The sequence below is a fragment of the Centroberyx affinis genome, unplaced genomic scaffold (genome assembly GCF_046629955.1).
Source record: "Centroberyx affinis isolate AG114_WGS23_722 - 3 ecotype Tasmania unplaced genomic scaffold, CSIRO-AGI_Caff_v1 ptg007568l_1, whole genome shotgun sequence".
Taxonomy (NCBI): domain Eukaryota; kingdom Metazoa; phylum Chordata; class Actinopteri; order Beryciformes; family Berycidae; genus Centroberyx; species Centroberyx affinis.
In genome coordinates, this window is record NW_027283816.1 from 51888 (window position 1) to 68199 (window position 16312).

General features: G+C 50.2%; 1 protein-coding gene across 1 annotated transcript in view; it reads left to right on the forward strand.

Moving 5' to 3' along the window:
• Positions 1-16312, forward strand: part of samd11 (sterile alpha motif domain containing 11) — a 52471-nt gene that overhangs the window by 33472 nt on the left and 2687 nt on the right. Inside the window, exons 6-11 of the mRNA XM_071513842.1 lie at positions 2439-2603; positions 8088-8241; positions 13580-13695; positions 14052-14130; positions 14415-15202; positions 15877-16010. Coding sequence (XP_071369943.1) covers positions 2439-2603; positions 8088-8241; positions 13580-13695; positions 14052-14130; positions 14415-15202; positions 15877-16010 — 1436 coding nt within the window. The remainder of the gene's footprint in view (positions 1-2438; positions 2604-8087; positions 8242-13579; positions 13696-14051; positions 14131-14414; positions 15203-15876; positions 16011-16312) is intronic.

Consider the following 16312-nt stretch of genomic DNA (forward strand, 5'->3'; position numbering starts at 1 on the left):
GTGTGTGTGTGTGTGTGTGTGTGTGTGTGTTTGGAGGTCAGATTGAGTTGTGTAGAGCTCAGCAAGAGACCGGTGCTGACCTTTGCCCTCTGGCTGACCTGGCAGCCCTGCCTGGAGCCTCTTTCTCTCACTCCGTGTAGAGAAGCACTCATTCCCAGCCATTATAGTCTTACTTAGACACAACCAGGCTTCTGAAAGATGCATGGGTTTATGTGTGTGTGTGTGTGTGTGTGTGTGTGAGAGGGAGAGATGGAGTGTGTGTGTGTGTGTGTGTGTGCATTCAACTGCATGTGTGCCTGTTTGTGTACTCGGGGTTGGCTTCCTTTTAAGGCAAATGGGGCTTGTGTTTTTATTTTGACTGTGTATGCTTAGGCCTATGTGTGTGTGTGTGTGTGTGTGTGTGCGGTTAGCTTTGGCTTTTAATGCAAACAATCCTTGTGTATGCCTTGTATATTCTTCTTTTGCTGTGTATTTGCATAAGAGAGACAGATCAGGTTTGTGTGTGCGTGTGCGTGTGCGCGTGTGTGTGTGTGTGCAGCCTGATAGCCAGAGACGTGCATTTAAACCATTTCAAAACACTGCTGATCCAATGTCTTAACCTTGAGCTGTGTCCACACCCAAACACTGACACTGCACCAGTGTGTGTGTGTGTGTGTGCATTGTCTATTTGTGCTACGTCTCCTTGCCTCCAAGTTTGGCGACAGACACTATCCCTTAATGACTAATGCAGGTGGAGAAATGGATAGAGAGAGAGAGGGAGAGAGAGATAGCGGAGGGATAGAGCCAGAGAGATTGGATGCCGACGAGTAAATGATGTCTGTTTTTCTTTCTGTTGCAAAGTCGGCACCCCCCGCTGTGTTTAGAGAGACAGAGAACTTTAGACAGGCAGAGACTAGTCGCACACGCACGCACGCACGCACACACACACACACACACACACACACACACACACACACACACTTGAGGACCTCGGGTGGATTAGCTGGAGCTTGGCGGTGGAGACATAGATGGCTGCGTGCTCCCTTCCTCCCGCTTCTCACCCCCCCTCCCCCTCCCCCTCCCCCTCCCCCTCCCCCTCCTCCCCCCCCTCCTCCGCTCCTCCGCGCCACTCCTGCTCGCCTGCCCGGGGCCAGGCTCAGGTTTCAATGAGGAGGAGGGAGGGAGGTAAAAATAACCCCTGCTTTTCCTCTACTTCTCCCCCTTCCTCCTCCTCCTCCCCTTTCCCCCTCTCCTAACTCCCTTCCTACCCCCCCCCCCCTCCCTCCCTCCCTCCCTCCCTCCCTCCCTCCACCCCCCCTCACCCTTACCTTAGATCATGTTACTATTGACAGAGAGAGGGAGGAGGGAGGTCAGAAAGAGAGATTAAGTGTGGGGAGTGACAGCTAGATAGAAGATATCACACATCACGTCATCTTCGCAACACCTTAAACACAGCGCAGTAGCATGCATGCTGACACTGCACTCTCACACACACAGTGGAAACAGCATGGAAACAGAGTGTTTTTTTGTTTTTTTTTAATATGCATTATATACAGTCAAAGTGCAGTACAGTAATACTACTCTCCTCATAACCTTTCACCCTATGCCGCTGTTAGCACTGGATGCTACAGTGCTCTCCGGCTGAGAAATGGTGGGTTCATGCTAGGGCCAGGTTCAGACCATTAACAATGTATAGGTCTGCATGTGTATAGCTACAGCTAAAAAAGTCTTCCATTTGGTCAGTGCTGTCTCCATTCTGATTGACCCGCGCATACACGTGTTCAACAGCGATCATGTCTCTTGGCCGACTTTTGAATGAGGGTGTATGCAGTTTGTGATGTTCTTTTTTAAAGCTACGCTAGGCAAGATTTTAATGTAAAAATTCACCTGTCTTATCAGCCTAACTCACAAAGTGGGTCTGCGACAAAGGAGAGAGTCCCATTTTTTCGCTATTTGCCGAAATGAAATTCTACATACAAACTGATTATTAAACAGCAGCGAGCTGTTATGTTTTGGTAAAAAGCGATCACAGACCAGCCAGTTTAGTAAGCATGAGCGTGCTGTGTGCAGTTTACTGATGTCATGTTACATAATTTCTTTGGATCAAGCTTGAAATTTTTCAAATAGTTACTGCTCGCTGCCATTTAGAGCTGCCAACATGCAAATTTGCTTTGTGTAGCTTTAATGTGAGTATGTGCTGGAAATAAATCTGGAATCTTCAATACTAGACAGTGTTCACAATTTTTTACCCCCAGTATGAGAAAGTATGCACTGCTGAATACATAAGGCACTTGTTCAATGTTTTGTTGAAAAATTAGCATGGTGTTGGATGTATTTTGGTAAGTTAATGGGCTTGAGTTGTAGAGCTAGCGGTTGCAAGTCAATGTTGATCCCCTGATGAGTTGGTTATTGATGATCACTGATTGATTGTAATTTAAGTGTCTCCCTGCTCTCCCCAGAGAACTCGCAGAGCCCAGTGGTGGAGGCAGGTGGCGGCCACGGCCACATGAGCCCTGAGGAGCACTACAGGCGCATGATGTCAGCGCTCAGCGAGCAAGGATCCTATGAAGAGCAGCAGCAACGCCTCTACCAGCTGGCGAGCAACATGGGCCTGCCCAGCCATGGTCAGTCAACAACCACTGTGTGTGTGTGTGTGTGTGGGTGTGTGACCATCATCATCATCAGTGTCGTGTTCGTTTTCAAATCAAGTAAAGAGGTTATCTGCAGTGCACTCACATTTAGCTTGTTACACCATATCCCAGAACGCAGCTGAGCTTTAACTTCAAAATAGCTTTTCCTACACTACCAGTAAGAATTGACTCATACAAGATCTACAGCTACTACTTTTCCTTTAGTTTCTTTAGTTTGAACTGACTTTCAAAGAGTTTCTTTTGGAAGCACTGCACCAGCTCCTATAAAAAGCATCTCTTTCCATCACCTGTCACCAAGTCACCCAGATGCAGTGCTACTTTGTACTTTGTAACCCCAGTGTGTAGCACTGTATTCTGGGTACCGTGTTAAGGCGTGCCACCCTGCTGCCAGTGTAAAACTCCATCCATGGAGACTGCTGACATTTCTATTTGCAGCGCTTGCCCACCCAATGTCAAAGTGTCACTCAGGGTGATTTCTGACCGCCACGGCTCTCAGTTGTAAACAACACCCACAGCCTCCACACGCGCCAACGCCTCGATTGATCCGGGCGCTCTCATTGGCTGCCTGCCAACTCTCTAAATCTCCCAACACCCTGGAAACCACCAGTGTCCCCCCCCTTTTTTTTTCTCAATTTCTTCAGACACGTAAAATTTACTGGTCTTAGCTTGTAATATTACAGTTTTGTAGGCTTAGAGAGAGAATTGCAGTTTGATAGGGAAAAAAGAAAATGAGAAAAGTTGCCTCGTTTGGGTTTTATAAGTTGGCTTTATTTTCATTTCACTGTGCCTGCCATCAACTGTTAACCTTTTTCTCCCATTTTTGTAAAGAATGTAACATTAATTGCCACCAGGCTTTATGAGCCCTTTTGCAGTAGCATAAATCCGATCAATGCCCTGGCCGAATCGTAGTTTGAGCTACTTTTATTTTTATTTGATTAGTAATGATTTTTAATTGCTGGCTGCAAATCTAGGGGGCGAAGCCTATAAATGCTTTAATTGCCTTTTCCCTATGTCTTAGAGGAGTTAGAGGCGAGGTGCAGTGCATTGTGGGGATTTTATGGCCCAGGGTGCAGTCTGAGCGCTGGCTTCCCTTCCCAGAAACCTCACTGGTATGAGGCAGACGCTCTGGCGCAATGCAGACATACCGCTCCATTTCTTTACTTCTACATGCCAGATCGTTTGGTAGTTTCCGCGCAATCCTTTATTCCGCACACGCTCTTTCTTCTTCCAAGTCACACTTAAAGCTTTCTTTCTATGTGCAGAGGAAGAGACAGACGTAGAGAGAGAGAGAGACCAGAAATAAGAGCAAAAAAGGTGAAGACGGAGAGAATTCAGAGAGAAAGATAGAAATGGTCAAAGAAGGAAATAAGAAAGGATGAGAGAGGAGGGAAGAGTGAATAAACAACTTTCTCCAGAGCAGGAACGCAAGAAAAAAAAACGAAAAAAAAACACGTACATACAGGATGTGAGTTTATGGTTTATTAATGCTGCCCGGGTCACACATGTATATTCAGCTATTTAAAAACACACATCATGGCAGAAATTCCTGCTATAGTAATTGTTGTGTTTATATCCACTGTGATGTTTGTGAGAAAAAGAGTGTGTGTGTGTCAATTCCTCTAAGCGGATGATAAACCGCGGGCATCACAAGCACTGCCAGCCAAGACTTTGGTGTTGCTGATATTCCTCTTTGCTTCCGCTCCTTACTGACTGCTTATAACCAGGAGTTGACACACGAAAACTTATTCTCTCACTCGTCTTCCGATCACACTCTCTCCACATCTTCTCTTTTCTCCAATTAACAAGCTTGCACGGTTAGTGTTTGTCAAGAAAGTGACAGTTTCTCAAACTGGCAAACTACCCCACCGCCACCCCCCCAATCCCCAATCATACCGCCCCCACCCCCCTCCCCCCTCCCCCCCATGCCCCTCCACCTCCTCCGCTCAGAGAAGGAGTGCTATAGCGGAGGTGGGACAGAGGGACGGGCGTTTTGTCTCTTGAGAGGCTGACGTGCATCGCTTCAGTGAGAGCCCCTTGACATTGACCTGGTCTTTGGTGGGCCCCTGTGACCCTCCCTCCCTCCTCCACCCCCCCACCCCCCTCTTCATCCATCTCTCCCACACACCTCCCCTCTCAAGCACTGCTTTTATACCCCCCCCCCCCACCCCCCTCTTTTTTTTTTTTCCTTTTTCCCCCTTCCAACTCTCCCTTTAGCCTTGGTCCCCGCAGAGCATCCTTTCATGTGTTTGAAGTGGAGGGCACAGAAAATGAAAGTGTGTGCGTGAAAGAGGCGGGGGTGAGGAGGAGCTCTGTGTGTGTGTGTGTGCGCGTGTGTGTGCAAGGTGTTGTTTCGGAGGCTCTCTCTGGACCTGATGGGCAAAAGGAGGGTGGAAGGAGGGGGTGAAATTGGGGTTGGGGGGGGGGGGGGGGTGGCAGGGCTGTAGAAGTGGCCAGGAGGGCTTTCCCTCCCTCTTTCATATGATGAAAGGAGAGAGAGTGAGGGAGAGAAAAGAAAAGAGGGGGGTGGGGTAGGGAGGTAGAGATCCAGATGAAAGTGAAGGGCGGGGTGGGATGGAGGGGGGTGCGTTCTTCTGTTTTGTCTCCTGCAGTTTAGTCTCACTTGAAACATGAGGCCGGTACACAACATCACTTTATTATCATCCAAAACGCCACAGAGTTGGAGAAGTCCACCGTACAGTGGATCAGAGTACCGACGGTCAAACGTCTAACGTGACGAACTCGCCGCATATTTACTGTTCCCTAAGCCTCTGATACCGGCTGAATACCTCTTCCTGAAAAGACACTTCATTTTCTGGTGTATCGTGCGCTTTAGCGGATGGATGACGGCTTTGTGTACCTGCCAGTCCCACAAATCCGTCACGAGGCCGGCCAAGCTGTATCAGCGCAGCGCTCGTCTGCATTCTCACGCCGAGGAAAACCCGGCTTAACCGAGGGGATTTAGGCCCAACTCCAGGAACGATGGCGGGGAGAAAAATGGGATGGCACAAAAGAGGGATAAGCGGGATGGGTCTGAGTGGCAAACTGGGACCTCCCAAAATAACTCACGCAAAGCGAAGGGAGAGATCTCTTGTGTGTGTGCGTGTGTGCACGCATGTGTGTGTGTCCTCAATTAGGATGCTAATTTGCGGTTAAAGGGGCTCTCTCCTTGTCTTTCAACAACCTCTCACAAAGAGTTTTTAGGAAATTCTGGATTTGTGTACCTACTGTCTGTCTACAGCATGCGCACACACACACACACACACAACACAAACACACACACACACTCTGAAGGGTAGAGCCCCAGGTGACCCTGCTCCTCTCTATCCACATGAAAGAGAATTAGAGAGAGGGAGAGAGAGAGAGAGTAAAATATGGAGCGAATGGTGGGAGTGAAGCATAGCTTTCAATTATCACAATTTTACAAACATAGGGTAGAAAAAACAGAATGAGAGGAGAAAATGGAGGGAACGACAGAGAGAAATTATCGAAATAAGCTCAGACTCTCCACACAACCGCTTGTTTTGTCTGGGTTTAGCTCCGCCAGTCATTGAGAATAATTTGTGAGGTGGGTTGGTGACCATAGTTGTGACCACGGTCAACTTATAGAGGTCAAGTCCCACCCTGCCAACACTCCACTGTATATGCAAGTGCATGACAGACTGTGTGTGTTTGTGTGTGTGGATGTGTGTGTGTGCTCTCAGGCTCCAGTTCCCTCTGATCCCTCCCTTATCTCTCAACCCTCCCCACCACCACCACCACCTCCACACACACACACACACACACACACACACACACACACACACACACACACACACACACACACACACACCGCCGCCCCTCTCGCACATACACACACACACCGCCGCCCCTCTCGCACATACACACACGCGCATGCACACACACCCACCCTCGTCTGCCGCCAGCCGAGTCCCCTGCGGCCTGGCGCAGCAAACAGATCGATACACGGGAGCTAGGCCGCATTAATATCTGTCGCTCCACCCCCCCACCCAGGCGCCCGCTCAACTGCCCCGACACACACACACACACACACACACACACACACACATCCGAGCACCCACACGCAAGCACCTAAATCACACACAGACGCACACACAACACACCCGCACCGGCGGCGGAAATGGCCCCTAGCTCCCGAGGGATCTGTCTAATTAAAAAAGTGGGGGGAGCTGAGGAGGAGGGAGACAGGGGATGTGGGGAAGAGAAGAGAGAGAGATAGATAGCGAGAAAGAGAGAGAGAGAATGAGGGAGAGAGAGAGAGGGAGAGGGAAGAGAGAGAGAGAGCAGGATGGATTTTTCTCTCATTAGAAGCCATGTCTCCTGGTGTGGCCTGGCCCGGCTGATAATGATGAGGCCTCTTCTCCTCCGAGGGCGAGAGAGAACAGGGGAGGGATGCTGGAAGAGAGAGAGAGAGAGAGAGGATAGAGGGATGAAGGAAGAAAGAGATGGAGTGAGGCATGCGGTTGAGGGCAGGAGGCGGAGGGAGAGGGCAGACAGAGATAGAGGGAGAAGGCGAGGGGGGGCGGGGGTAAAAAATGCTCGGCACCCCATGTGTGAAGTTGCCTCGCGCTCGCTATACACGGCACAAAAACACAGGCCTTTATTTGTTTTGAAAACATTATCACACACATCGTCATTTTCCACTGTGTTTTTCTAGCCTTCTCTTTTTTTTTTTCCATCCCATCCCTTCATTTCCTCACATTTGCTTGAAATTGGTCAGCTCAAAAGCGTGAAAGATGGATTTGCCTGGTGTGTGCTAATTTCATATGCCTGTGCCAAAGTCTCTGTATTTAGTTTATCTTTGTTCCCTGTGCATGTGTATGTGCTTGTGTGCGTTTGTGTGTGTAAGTGTATACGGGCTCAACATGGGGATTAGAAAATGCATGTCGATCATTTTCCGCCGTAATGTGAAATGAGCTGAGAAGAGTTTAGAAATGACTTATTGGGGTGTTTACGAGGTATCGGCATACTTTAGCACTCATATCCACCGCTATAGCACAACACACAGCTTGCTGCACCTCTACTGTATCGCTCTAAAACCTGAAACATTTGCATTTATAGCCAATGTACAGCACATTTAAGATCAGCCATAAACTATAAGCTGGAGAAATGTATAGCTGGTAGGATTTTCAGTCTAAAAATGTCCCATACAAAGCTACTTCTGTTCTGAATGTTTAAAAAAATCTTATGTTGAGTATATTGAAGTGAGCAATTGGATGCTAATTTTTTTTTTCCTTCTCTTTCTTCCCTTCTTGTTCCTGCTTCCCCTCTGCTCTCTTCCTCCCTTTTTTCTTTCCTCTTTGCCTTCAACTCCTAATCCTTCATCACCTTCGTCATACCGACTCCATTTTCCCGTCTTTCTCCCTCCACTTTCCCTCTTGCTCTCCGTTTTACTCCCCCTCAATCTTGTACCACCCCTCCTCCTCCTCCTCTATCTAGATGTGTTGCGTGCTCGCCAGGAGGCGCTGGCTGCAGCGGTGAGGAACCCAGGGGCCTTGGAGGCTCATCTGCCCTCGGCAGGCAGCTCCTCTTCATCCAGCCAGAGACGCAAGCAGGGTCTGCCGCAGCACCGAGATGCACACTACACCGACAGGTAGGAGAGGCAGACAAACACACACACACACACACAGACACACACACACACACACACACAAACACACACTCGCAACCCGAATCTCTCTGTCAGCCCAGTCCTAGCGAGCCATCGTAACCACATCCCTGCCCTGCTTGCAATACCAGCAATATTCATCATTAATAAAGCCCAACGCCCACATCCTCCACACATACATACTGCATGAGAGGCCCCAGTTGCTGTTTGTGTGTGTGTGTATGTGTGTGTATGTGTGTGTGTGTGTGTGTGTGTGTGTGTGTGCCTACATGCACGTGTATATGTGGAAGGTGCAATAAAAAATGGCTGAATTGTGCACTGAAATGAGGCAATACAAGAAAAAATTGTTGGGGGGAAAAAGGTATAAGGAATGAAAGAAAATCAAGTTAATCAGCTCTGCCAGTTTGCATCACTACACCACTGCATCCACTCCCCCTTTCCATCCATCCATCCATCCATCCATCTATTCCTACCTTGCTCAGCTTGATCTGATCTCATCTTTCTTTCTTTACTCTTGCACACTGTGCGTATATGTGTGTGTGTGTGTGTGTGTGCATGAATGTATGCGCATCTCCACATATACGGCTAAACTAAGGATCCAATAACCTCTTGGCTACCACTATGGAGCTGCACGCCTGCCTCCCCACCTCCTCCTCCCTCCTCTCCTCCTCGGCTTCCTCTCCCCCCCCCCCCTCCTCTCCCCCTGGCGCTGGCCCCTGCGCCTCCCAAACAAAGCCGGGGGCAGCGGGAGTGGGCGGGTAATTGCTTGTCGATTATTTATGTGGCGCGGGGAGAGGCGGGGGATCGATAATGGGCCGGCGGGGCGGCGGCAGGGGGGGGAGGGTGTGTATGTGTGTGTGTGTGTGTGTGCGAGAGAGAGACAGAGAGAGAGAGGAGCGGTTAGGGGTGGGGGTGGGGATATAGGCAGGAAGCAGAGCGGCCGGGCGCTGCGTGGTGCAGCTCTGGGAGGCTGCGGGGGTATATATAGTATGTGTTTGTGTGTGTGTGTGTGTGTGTGTGTGTGTGTGTGTGTGAAGGCGGGGGGGGGATTGTCGTGTGTGTTTGTTCCATTTTTCACGCTGGCGGTCTGCATGCGTGCTCATCTATGCGGATTGAATTTAGGTTTGTTTGTGTGAATATGTGTGCTAATTTGCGTGTGTGTGTGTGTGTTTGTGAGGCCAGTGGTGCAGTGTGAATGTGGTCAGTGAGCCGCGGCTGTTCTCCGACAGCACACAGAGTAATTAGCCACACAGGACCGGGGAGAGTTAACTAGGCCTTACCCTCCCTCCTTCCGTCCATCCATCCCTCTCTACCTCACTCCATCCCCCGCTACCTCCCGCTCATCTCCTCTTTAACCCTTTCACTCTCAATTGTTTTGTTTTTTTTGGTGACTAAAAAAAAGAGGGGTTAACGAGGAAAAGATGTTGGAGTGCCCTTCCTGTCACTTGTGCCGTTGCCTGAATGAGAGAGAGAAAGAGAGAGAGAGAGAGGGAGAGAGAGAATGACTACAAGTGCATGCAAATGTGTGTACATCGCTGCACTTATCGTTGCACTATATACTTGGTATGTGGTTGCATTTTTTCATCGACACTGTAAAAAGGCCAGGCTGTGTGGGCGGCCCTGCCCCCCCCCCCCCCCCCCCCCCATCCCATAAAACATACATCACCCACAAGTAGAAAATTACGAAAAAAGAGAGTGGAATTAGTGCAAAGTGGAGATAAAATTAAAAATAGAGATAATTGGTGAGTTAAAGGAAGAAAGAGAGAGAGAGAGGGAAAAGCAGGCTGACGAAGTGAGTTAGAGACGGACTCTCTCTCCCTCTCTCTCTCTAACTCTCTCTGTGGCTCACCTTTCCATCGACCCCTCATCATTGATTATCTGGGGCCCATTAGGGCCCATTGTTAAAAACAAATCATTAGGGCCGCTCGATGGGCTTAGAGCCTGGCGCTCCATTTGTCTGGCCTTAAATGGCACTAGGCTCACCAAGCATCTGCAAGGCAAATAGGGGAGGGATAGAGAAAAGTGGAGAGAAAAGGAAAGAGAGGCAGAGAGAGAGACAGTGGAAAAGGGAAGAAGTAGAAAACAGGGCTTGAGAATGGGGATGGAGAGAGAGAGAGAGAGAGGACAGAGAAAAAGACGCAAGAGAGAGGAAGAGAGGAGATGGCGAGAGGAGGAAGCGACTAAGATAGAGTGAGAGAGAAAGACGGAGATAGAAAGGAAGAGAGATGAACCAAAATAGGGAGCGGGGAGATAGAGAGAGTGTGAGATAGGGGGAGCGAGCGAGAGAGACGGAGAGAGCGAGCGAGGGAGGGAGAGAGAGAGCGGAGGGAGCCTCATCCATTTTAATGAGCTTCCTGTGTAAATGTGTTCCTGCGGAGAAGGAGCCGAAGGCGGCCGCGCGGCGCTCCTAATCCCCCCACGCTCCCGTCATTAAGGGCAGCCCTGTCACACACACACACACACACACACGCACAGGCGCACACACACAGAGACACAGGCGCACACACACAGGCGCACACACACACACATTCCCTGGGCTGCTGTGGGACGGGGCCGCTGTCGCCACTCTGACAGGTCGTCACACACCAGTGAATTCCCCAGGAGCCCCTGGCCTCACTGCAGGCAGAGAGAGAGAGAGAGAGAGAGGAAGAGAGAGAGAGAGAGGAAGAGAGAGAGAGAGAGAGGAAAAGCAAAAGAATGAAAAAAAAAATCCTCAGTATCCAGTGATATAGAGTTGCATGATTATGGGCCTACCTGAAAAATGCTTGAAAATTGTTTGTAAATTTGCCTATTTTTCAGTCCTACATTGCAAAAGCTAGGTGAGCATTCTTGTGGTCCTTTTATAGCATGTTAGTAAGTTAGTGGTTTGCTAGCAAAATGTACAGATAGGGCAAAAAGACCAACACACAGACAGACACACGCACATGCAGAAACAGACACACGCACGGAGACACACACACACACACACACACACACACAGCCCCAGAGCAAAACGACTGTCTGCCACTCCTCCCCCAAAATTGCCTCCTATAAAAGGAGGGAGGGAGAGAGAGAGAGATGGAGGAAGGGAGTGGAGGGGAGTGCCAGACACACACACACGCGCTCTCTCTCTCTCTCCCTCTCTCTCTCTCCCCGTGATTAGGCCTAATTATGGTGGCGCAGACGCCTGGCAGCCCCAGTCATGCAGCTTTAATTGACCGTTATTCATCTGCGGGCTAACGCTAGGCAAGGGTAGGCGGCGGAGGGATGGGGAGGGGAGGGAGGGAAGATCAGAAGGCGGAGTTGGGGGGAGTTGGGGTTGGGGTGGGGGGAGTTGGGGTTGGGGTGGGGGGGGGGGTTGGATGGGAGTTTGGCATGCGGGAGCCTTAGCGTAGCCTAGTGGAACTGCGCGTCGCAGGCTAATTGCTAGCCCCGAGGGATTAGGCCAGGTGATTACACACTGGGCGGTGTAATTACATAAGCAGCGGCTAGCGGGCCCCGGCTCGCGGCTCCGGGGTCACGCGCCGCAGCCCTCACCCAAGATTAATTGGAGCTGCCACCGGAGTGCGAGGCACCGCCGGAGAGAGCGGTTATACGATTAGCATTAACATTTCAGCGGCGGAGGCGATCGATGAATGGTTTTCACCCCCCACCCCCACAGTACTGGCTCCGACCCCCCATCTCATCTCCCCCGCTCTTGTATGCGTGCCTTCTCTCCTTGCAGCTCCTCGCTCTCTCTCTCTCTCTCTCTCCTTTTCCCTCACCATTTAGTGTGAGGCGGGAGACATGCAGGCGCTAGCTAATTTGAACACGGTTGCAAAACAATATTTGCGGTTGCATGCGTCCCAGTGTTGGTTTTGATTTTGTTGTTTTCCCCAGCTTGTTTCCCATGTATGCTTTTGTGCGCGGCGGTCACACACAGCTGAGCTCTGATTGGTGTGATAGCAGCAGCTCAGGGGGAGAAAGAGAACGAGAGATGGGAGAGGAAAGAGAGGTGTGGGAAGGAAGAGATGGAGAGCAAAGCCGAGAAAAGAAGCTGTAAATGGCTATGGCTTGAGACAACAAGCAGGCAGAGAGCATCGTCACCCACTTCCCTGCTCCAAGCCTCGGATACTGCCACACAGTCTCACCAGGTCAAGGTGCAGATGCCTCACTGTTATTCTGCCGACAGCTTTTTATCTGCTTCCATCGTCTCCCTGTACCCATGGAAAGGTGGACTGAGGAGAGAGAGAAACCGAGAGAGAAAAAGAGAGAAACAGAGAGAAGTATAGAGAAAGAGAGTGAAATAAAGAGAAGTGGGAGAAACAGAAACAGCGAAAGAGATACAAGGTGAGAGGTGAGAGAAAGGCAGGGGGAAAAGAAAGACAGGGTGACAAGGAGGGATGAAGAGGGGAGAGAGAGAAAACGACAGAGAAAGAGAAGGGGGAGAGAGAGGTGATAGAAATAAAACAGGAGGAGGGAGAGGGAAAGAGGGGTGAGAGAGAAATAGAGAGACAGAGAGGTCAGAGAGACGTAGAGAGACAGGAGTAAGTAGAGAAAACGAGAGAAAGAGAGAGAGAGAGAGAAAGGTGAGAGGCGCTTTTTTTTCCCCCCTCAAGGAGGACAAAAGAAGAAGCCCATAATGGAGAGGCCTTTTCAGAAGCGGAGGTTGCAGGACGCTCCATCTTTTCACTGGCTTCAATGCAGCCCAGAGAGAGCGAGAGGGAGAGAGGGGAGGGAAGGAGGGAGAAGGGGCGAAAAAACGTAGAGAAGAGAGGAGGGATGAGTGTTAATTAGAAGGTCCTTCAGCCCGTGGCCCCGGTCGAGACGCAGGGGCCGCCCCAGCTGTCGGAGCATGACACACTGGCATTGTGCATTCAGCCCTCATTATGTGTGCATGTGTGTGTGAGTGTGTGTGTATCTCAGTGTATATAGTGTGTGTGCGCGTGTGCGTGTGTGTGTGTGAGAGAGAGAGAGAGAGGCGGCAGGGGAAAGGAAGGCTGCAGCCCAGGGTACAACCATGGCCAGCGGCGCTTGCTGCGGCGTGACAAGACTGATGAGGCACTGGGGCGACACGGGGGCCTCTGGAGCTCCACTGATAAAAATACACCACATACAGTGGTGTGGCATGCACGCGCACACACACACATGGACACACACACGGACACAGAAAGAGTTGATACATACTAAGAACCACAAAAATAGAAAATTATTATGCTACTCTAATGCAGGGAATCATACATTATACATCCCTCCACTCTTAATGTTTTTTTTATTTTAATCATAGAGCCATAAGCCAAATTTAGCTGCTGTGTCTTCAGTGAAATTGAATTTAATGTTGTCTTCTTTATATTTGCATCCATAGGGAACTGTCCCACCCTCCGCCCCTACTGTCCCCACAAAGCGCCCCTCACATCGCCTTAGGACCTCACCTGCGGCCCCCTTTCCTGGGCATGCCCTCCGCCCTGTGCCAGGCCCCGGGTGAGTCATTAGTAATGCTAAGGCTATTAAGCTGATAGTAGTGCAGAGCTACCAATAGGTATGTATATGGTATGCTAACAGAATTGGTGTTATATCCATTTTCTGGAAAAACCTTGCATTTTTTGTTCCAAATGTTCCATGACTGGGACTACACCGAAGTATTGAACAATGTATTGTAAAATGTCAAAATGTATGGGTGTCATAGGATCATCATTTTTTTTTCCCAATTCCTGAAAACAATTCACAGGACACAGAGAAGGCATGTAACAAAGTTTTTTCCGACAGCAGTGTAGCTTTTGGGAGCTTTTATGTCACATACATTTTTGCTTATATGTTTTCCTCTTGTTCTGCCATAGGTTATGGTTTCCTCCAACCAGCTCAAGCTGAGATCTTTGCACGGCAACAGGAGATGCTGAGGAAGCAGAATCTAGCCAGGTGTGTGTGTGCTGTAATGTAAGAATAGTGTGACATTTGACAGCTAAGTAAAATAGCAAGTATAACGAGAGCTAGATATAAGTGTTGTGATGTGCATTTATTATCACCTAGAAAAAGGAGTAGCTTCAAGGAGTGAAATTGTTTTGAGACGGACAGGGTGCAAACTTGCAAGCATAGGTTCATGTGTTTTTAATGCACAGCAGCAGTATAGTAAATATGACCAAACCAACCTGCTTTGGCATTTGGCCTGTATGCTAACCTTTCTGTGTGTTTCTCCCCCTCAGACTTGAGATGTCAGCAGAGCTGCTGAGACAGAAGGAGCTGGAGAACCTCCACCACCGGCAGCAGCAGCAGCGTCTGCTGGGCTCCGACCCCCTGGGGGGTCTACCTCCCGGCTTGCCCCCCGACCACCCAGCCCTGCGCAGCCTGCATGACATCCCAGAGGGTCACCCCCTCCGAGAGGAACTGGCCCGCCGCTCGAATGCCATGCTGTTGCTTCGCCACGGGGCTGCCACACCCCTCCTCACCCTCAACCACCAGCACCAGCAGCCGGGGGCCTCCTCCACGCCCAAAGACAGCCAGGCACAGAGCTCCACCGCTGGGCCAGATGCCGAATCCAGGAAGGGCCACCGTAGGGGCCCCCAGACACAGCTCCGTGCCGGGGATCACACAGGAGGGAGGGATGACAGAGGAAGGGAGGGAGACAGGGAGGGGCAGGATGAGGAGATGAAGGACTCGGACAGCGAGGCGGAGATGTGCGAGGAGAGGCATGAAGGCGCGGGTGCCAAGGCCAGCAACGTGTCCAGGGACAGGGAGAGAGACGCGGGTAAAGAGATCGGCAGCAAGGGAGCGTGTGACAGTGCCAAGGAGACTGGAGAGAGCTCAGGCAGGCTGAGTGCCCCCTGTAGTTCGGCAGGCGCAGAGTCACCCAGCCGCCACCTCTTTACCCCGGGGCTGGGCAAGGCAGACATCAAGTACCACCTGCCACCTGGGTTCATGCCACCTCTGCCCGCTCTCCACGCCCAGTCGCTGCCCTTCGGATTCCCCTACGCCAACCCCTACTTTCACACGGGTGAGGGGCTCAGCCACACACACACACACACACACACACACACACACACAGAGGGCCCAGGGCAGACATGTGAAAACCATTAGCATCACTCTCTCTCTGTGTCTCCAGTGTGGAGACCTCTCCCTGTTAGGGGCCCTGCCTCTGACCCCGATGTGACCCTCATGCACACCACCACCACCACCAGCACAGCCACGTGGGGAGAGGGGGGGGGTTGTTTGTTCACACACACACACAAACCCACCCACACACTTCTGCATGTGCGCGCACACACACACACAGACACACACACCATAGATTCTCCATACCATAGATTGTCACCATCAGCAGTTAAAGAGAGAAAAGTGAGATATTTACTGACCCAAGCCCTCCTGTCTCACCATTTATTTAAATTAACTCTTTTTTTACTCAACCTCAGCATGATTGCTCAGCTTCTTGACAAGACTAATCAAAATTTAATTTCAAGATTTGACCCAAATCTGACCTGCTTGTCCTAAATATTTAAAGAATTAACCCAAAACTGTGTAAACCCACAGGTTTCAGGTTCTGCATCACTGGAAAAAAAAAACATGTGAAACAGAACAGCAGGCTCTCCGGTCTTTATACTTGCTATGTGCGTTTATTACAGGACAATGTTTATGTTGGCTCACAATTTTCAACCACTGCCGCTCTTTTAGGTTCCATGGGAGGTCTTTTCATGGATGGGGAGGACTCGACCACAGCAAACCCTGTGGAGGACATCAGCAAGTGGAGCGTGGAGGACGTGTGTGGCTTCATAAGCAGCCTGGCCGGATGTGCTGAATACACCCAGGTGAGCACCTAGGGCGAGGGAGGAGAAAGAGAAAGAGAGAGAGAGAGAGGTGGAGGGCAGGGGTAGGCTGACTACGAATCATGTAAGAATATTGACAAGGATATAATTCATAATGCAGCACTACTACTATAGTATTTTCAAGGGCATCTGTCGTTGCTTTTAGGCAGAAGCAATCGCCCAATCAATTTTCTGTTGCTTGAGGGAAAGTGAACTGTGTGTCTTGAGAGTTCATTGTGAATGTGTGTGACTGCATGTGTGTTTGAGGTCATGTCCACATTTGCAGGTTGTGTGTGAATGTACAT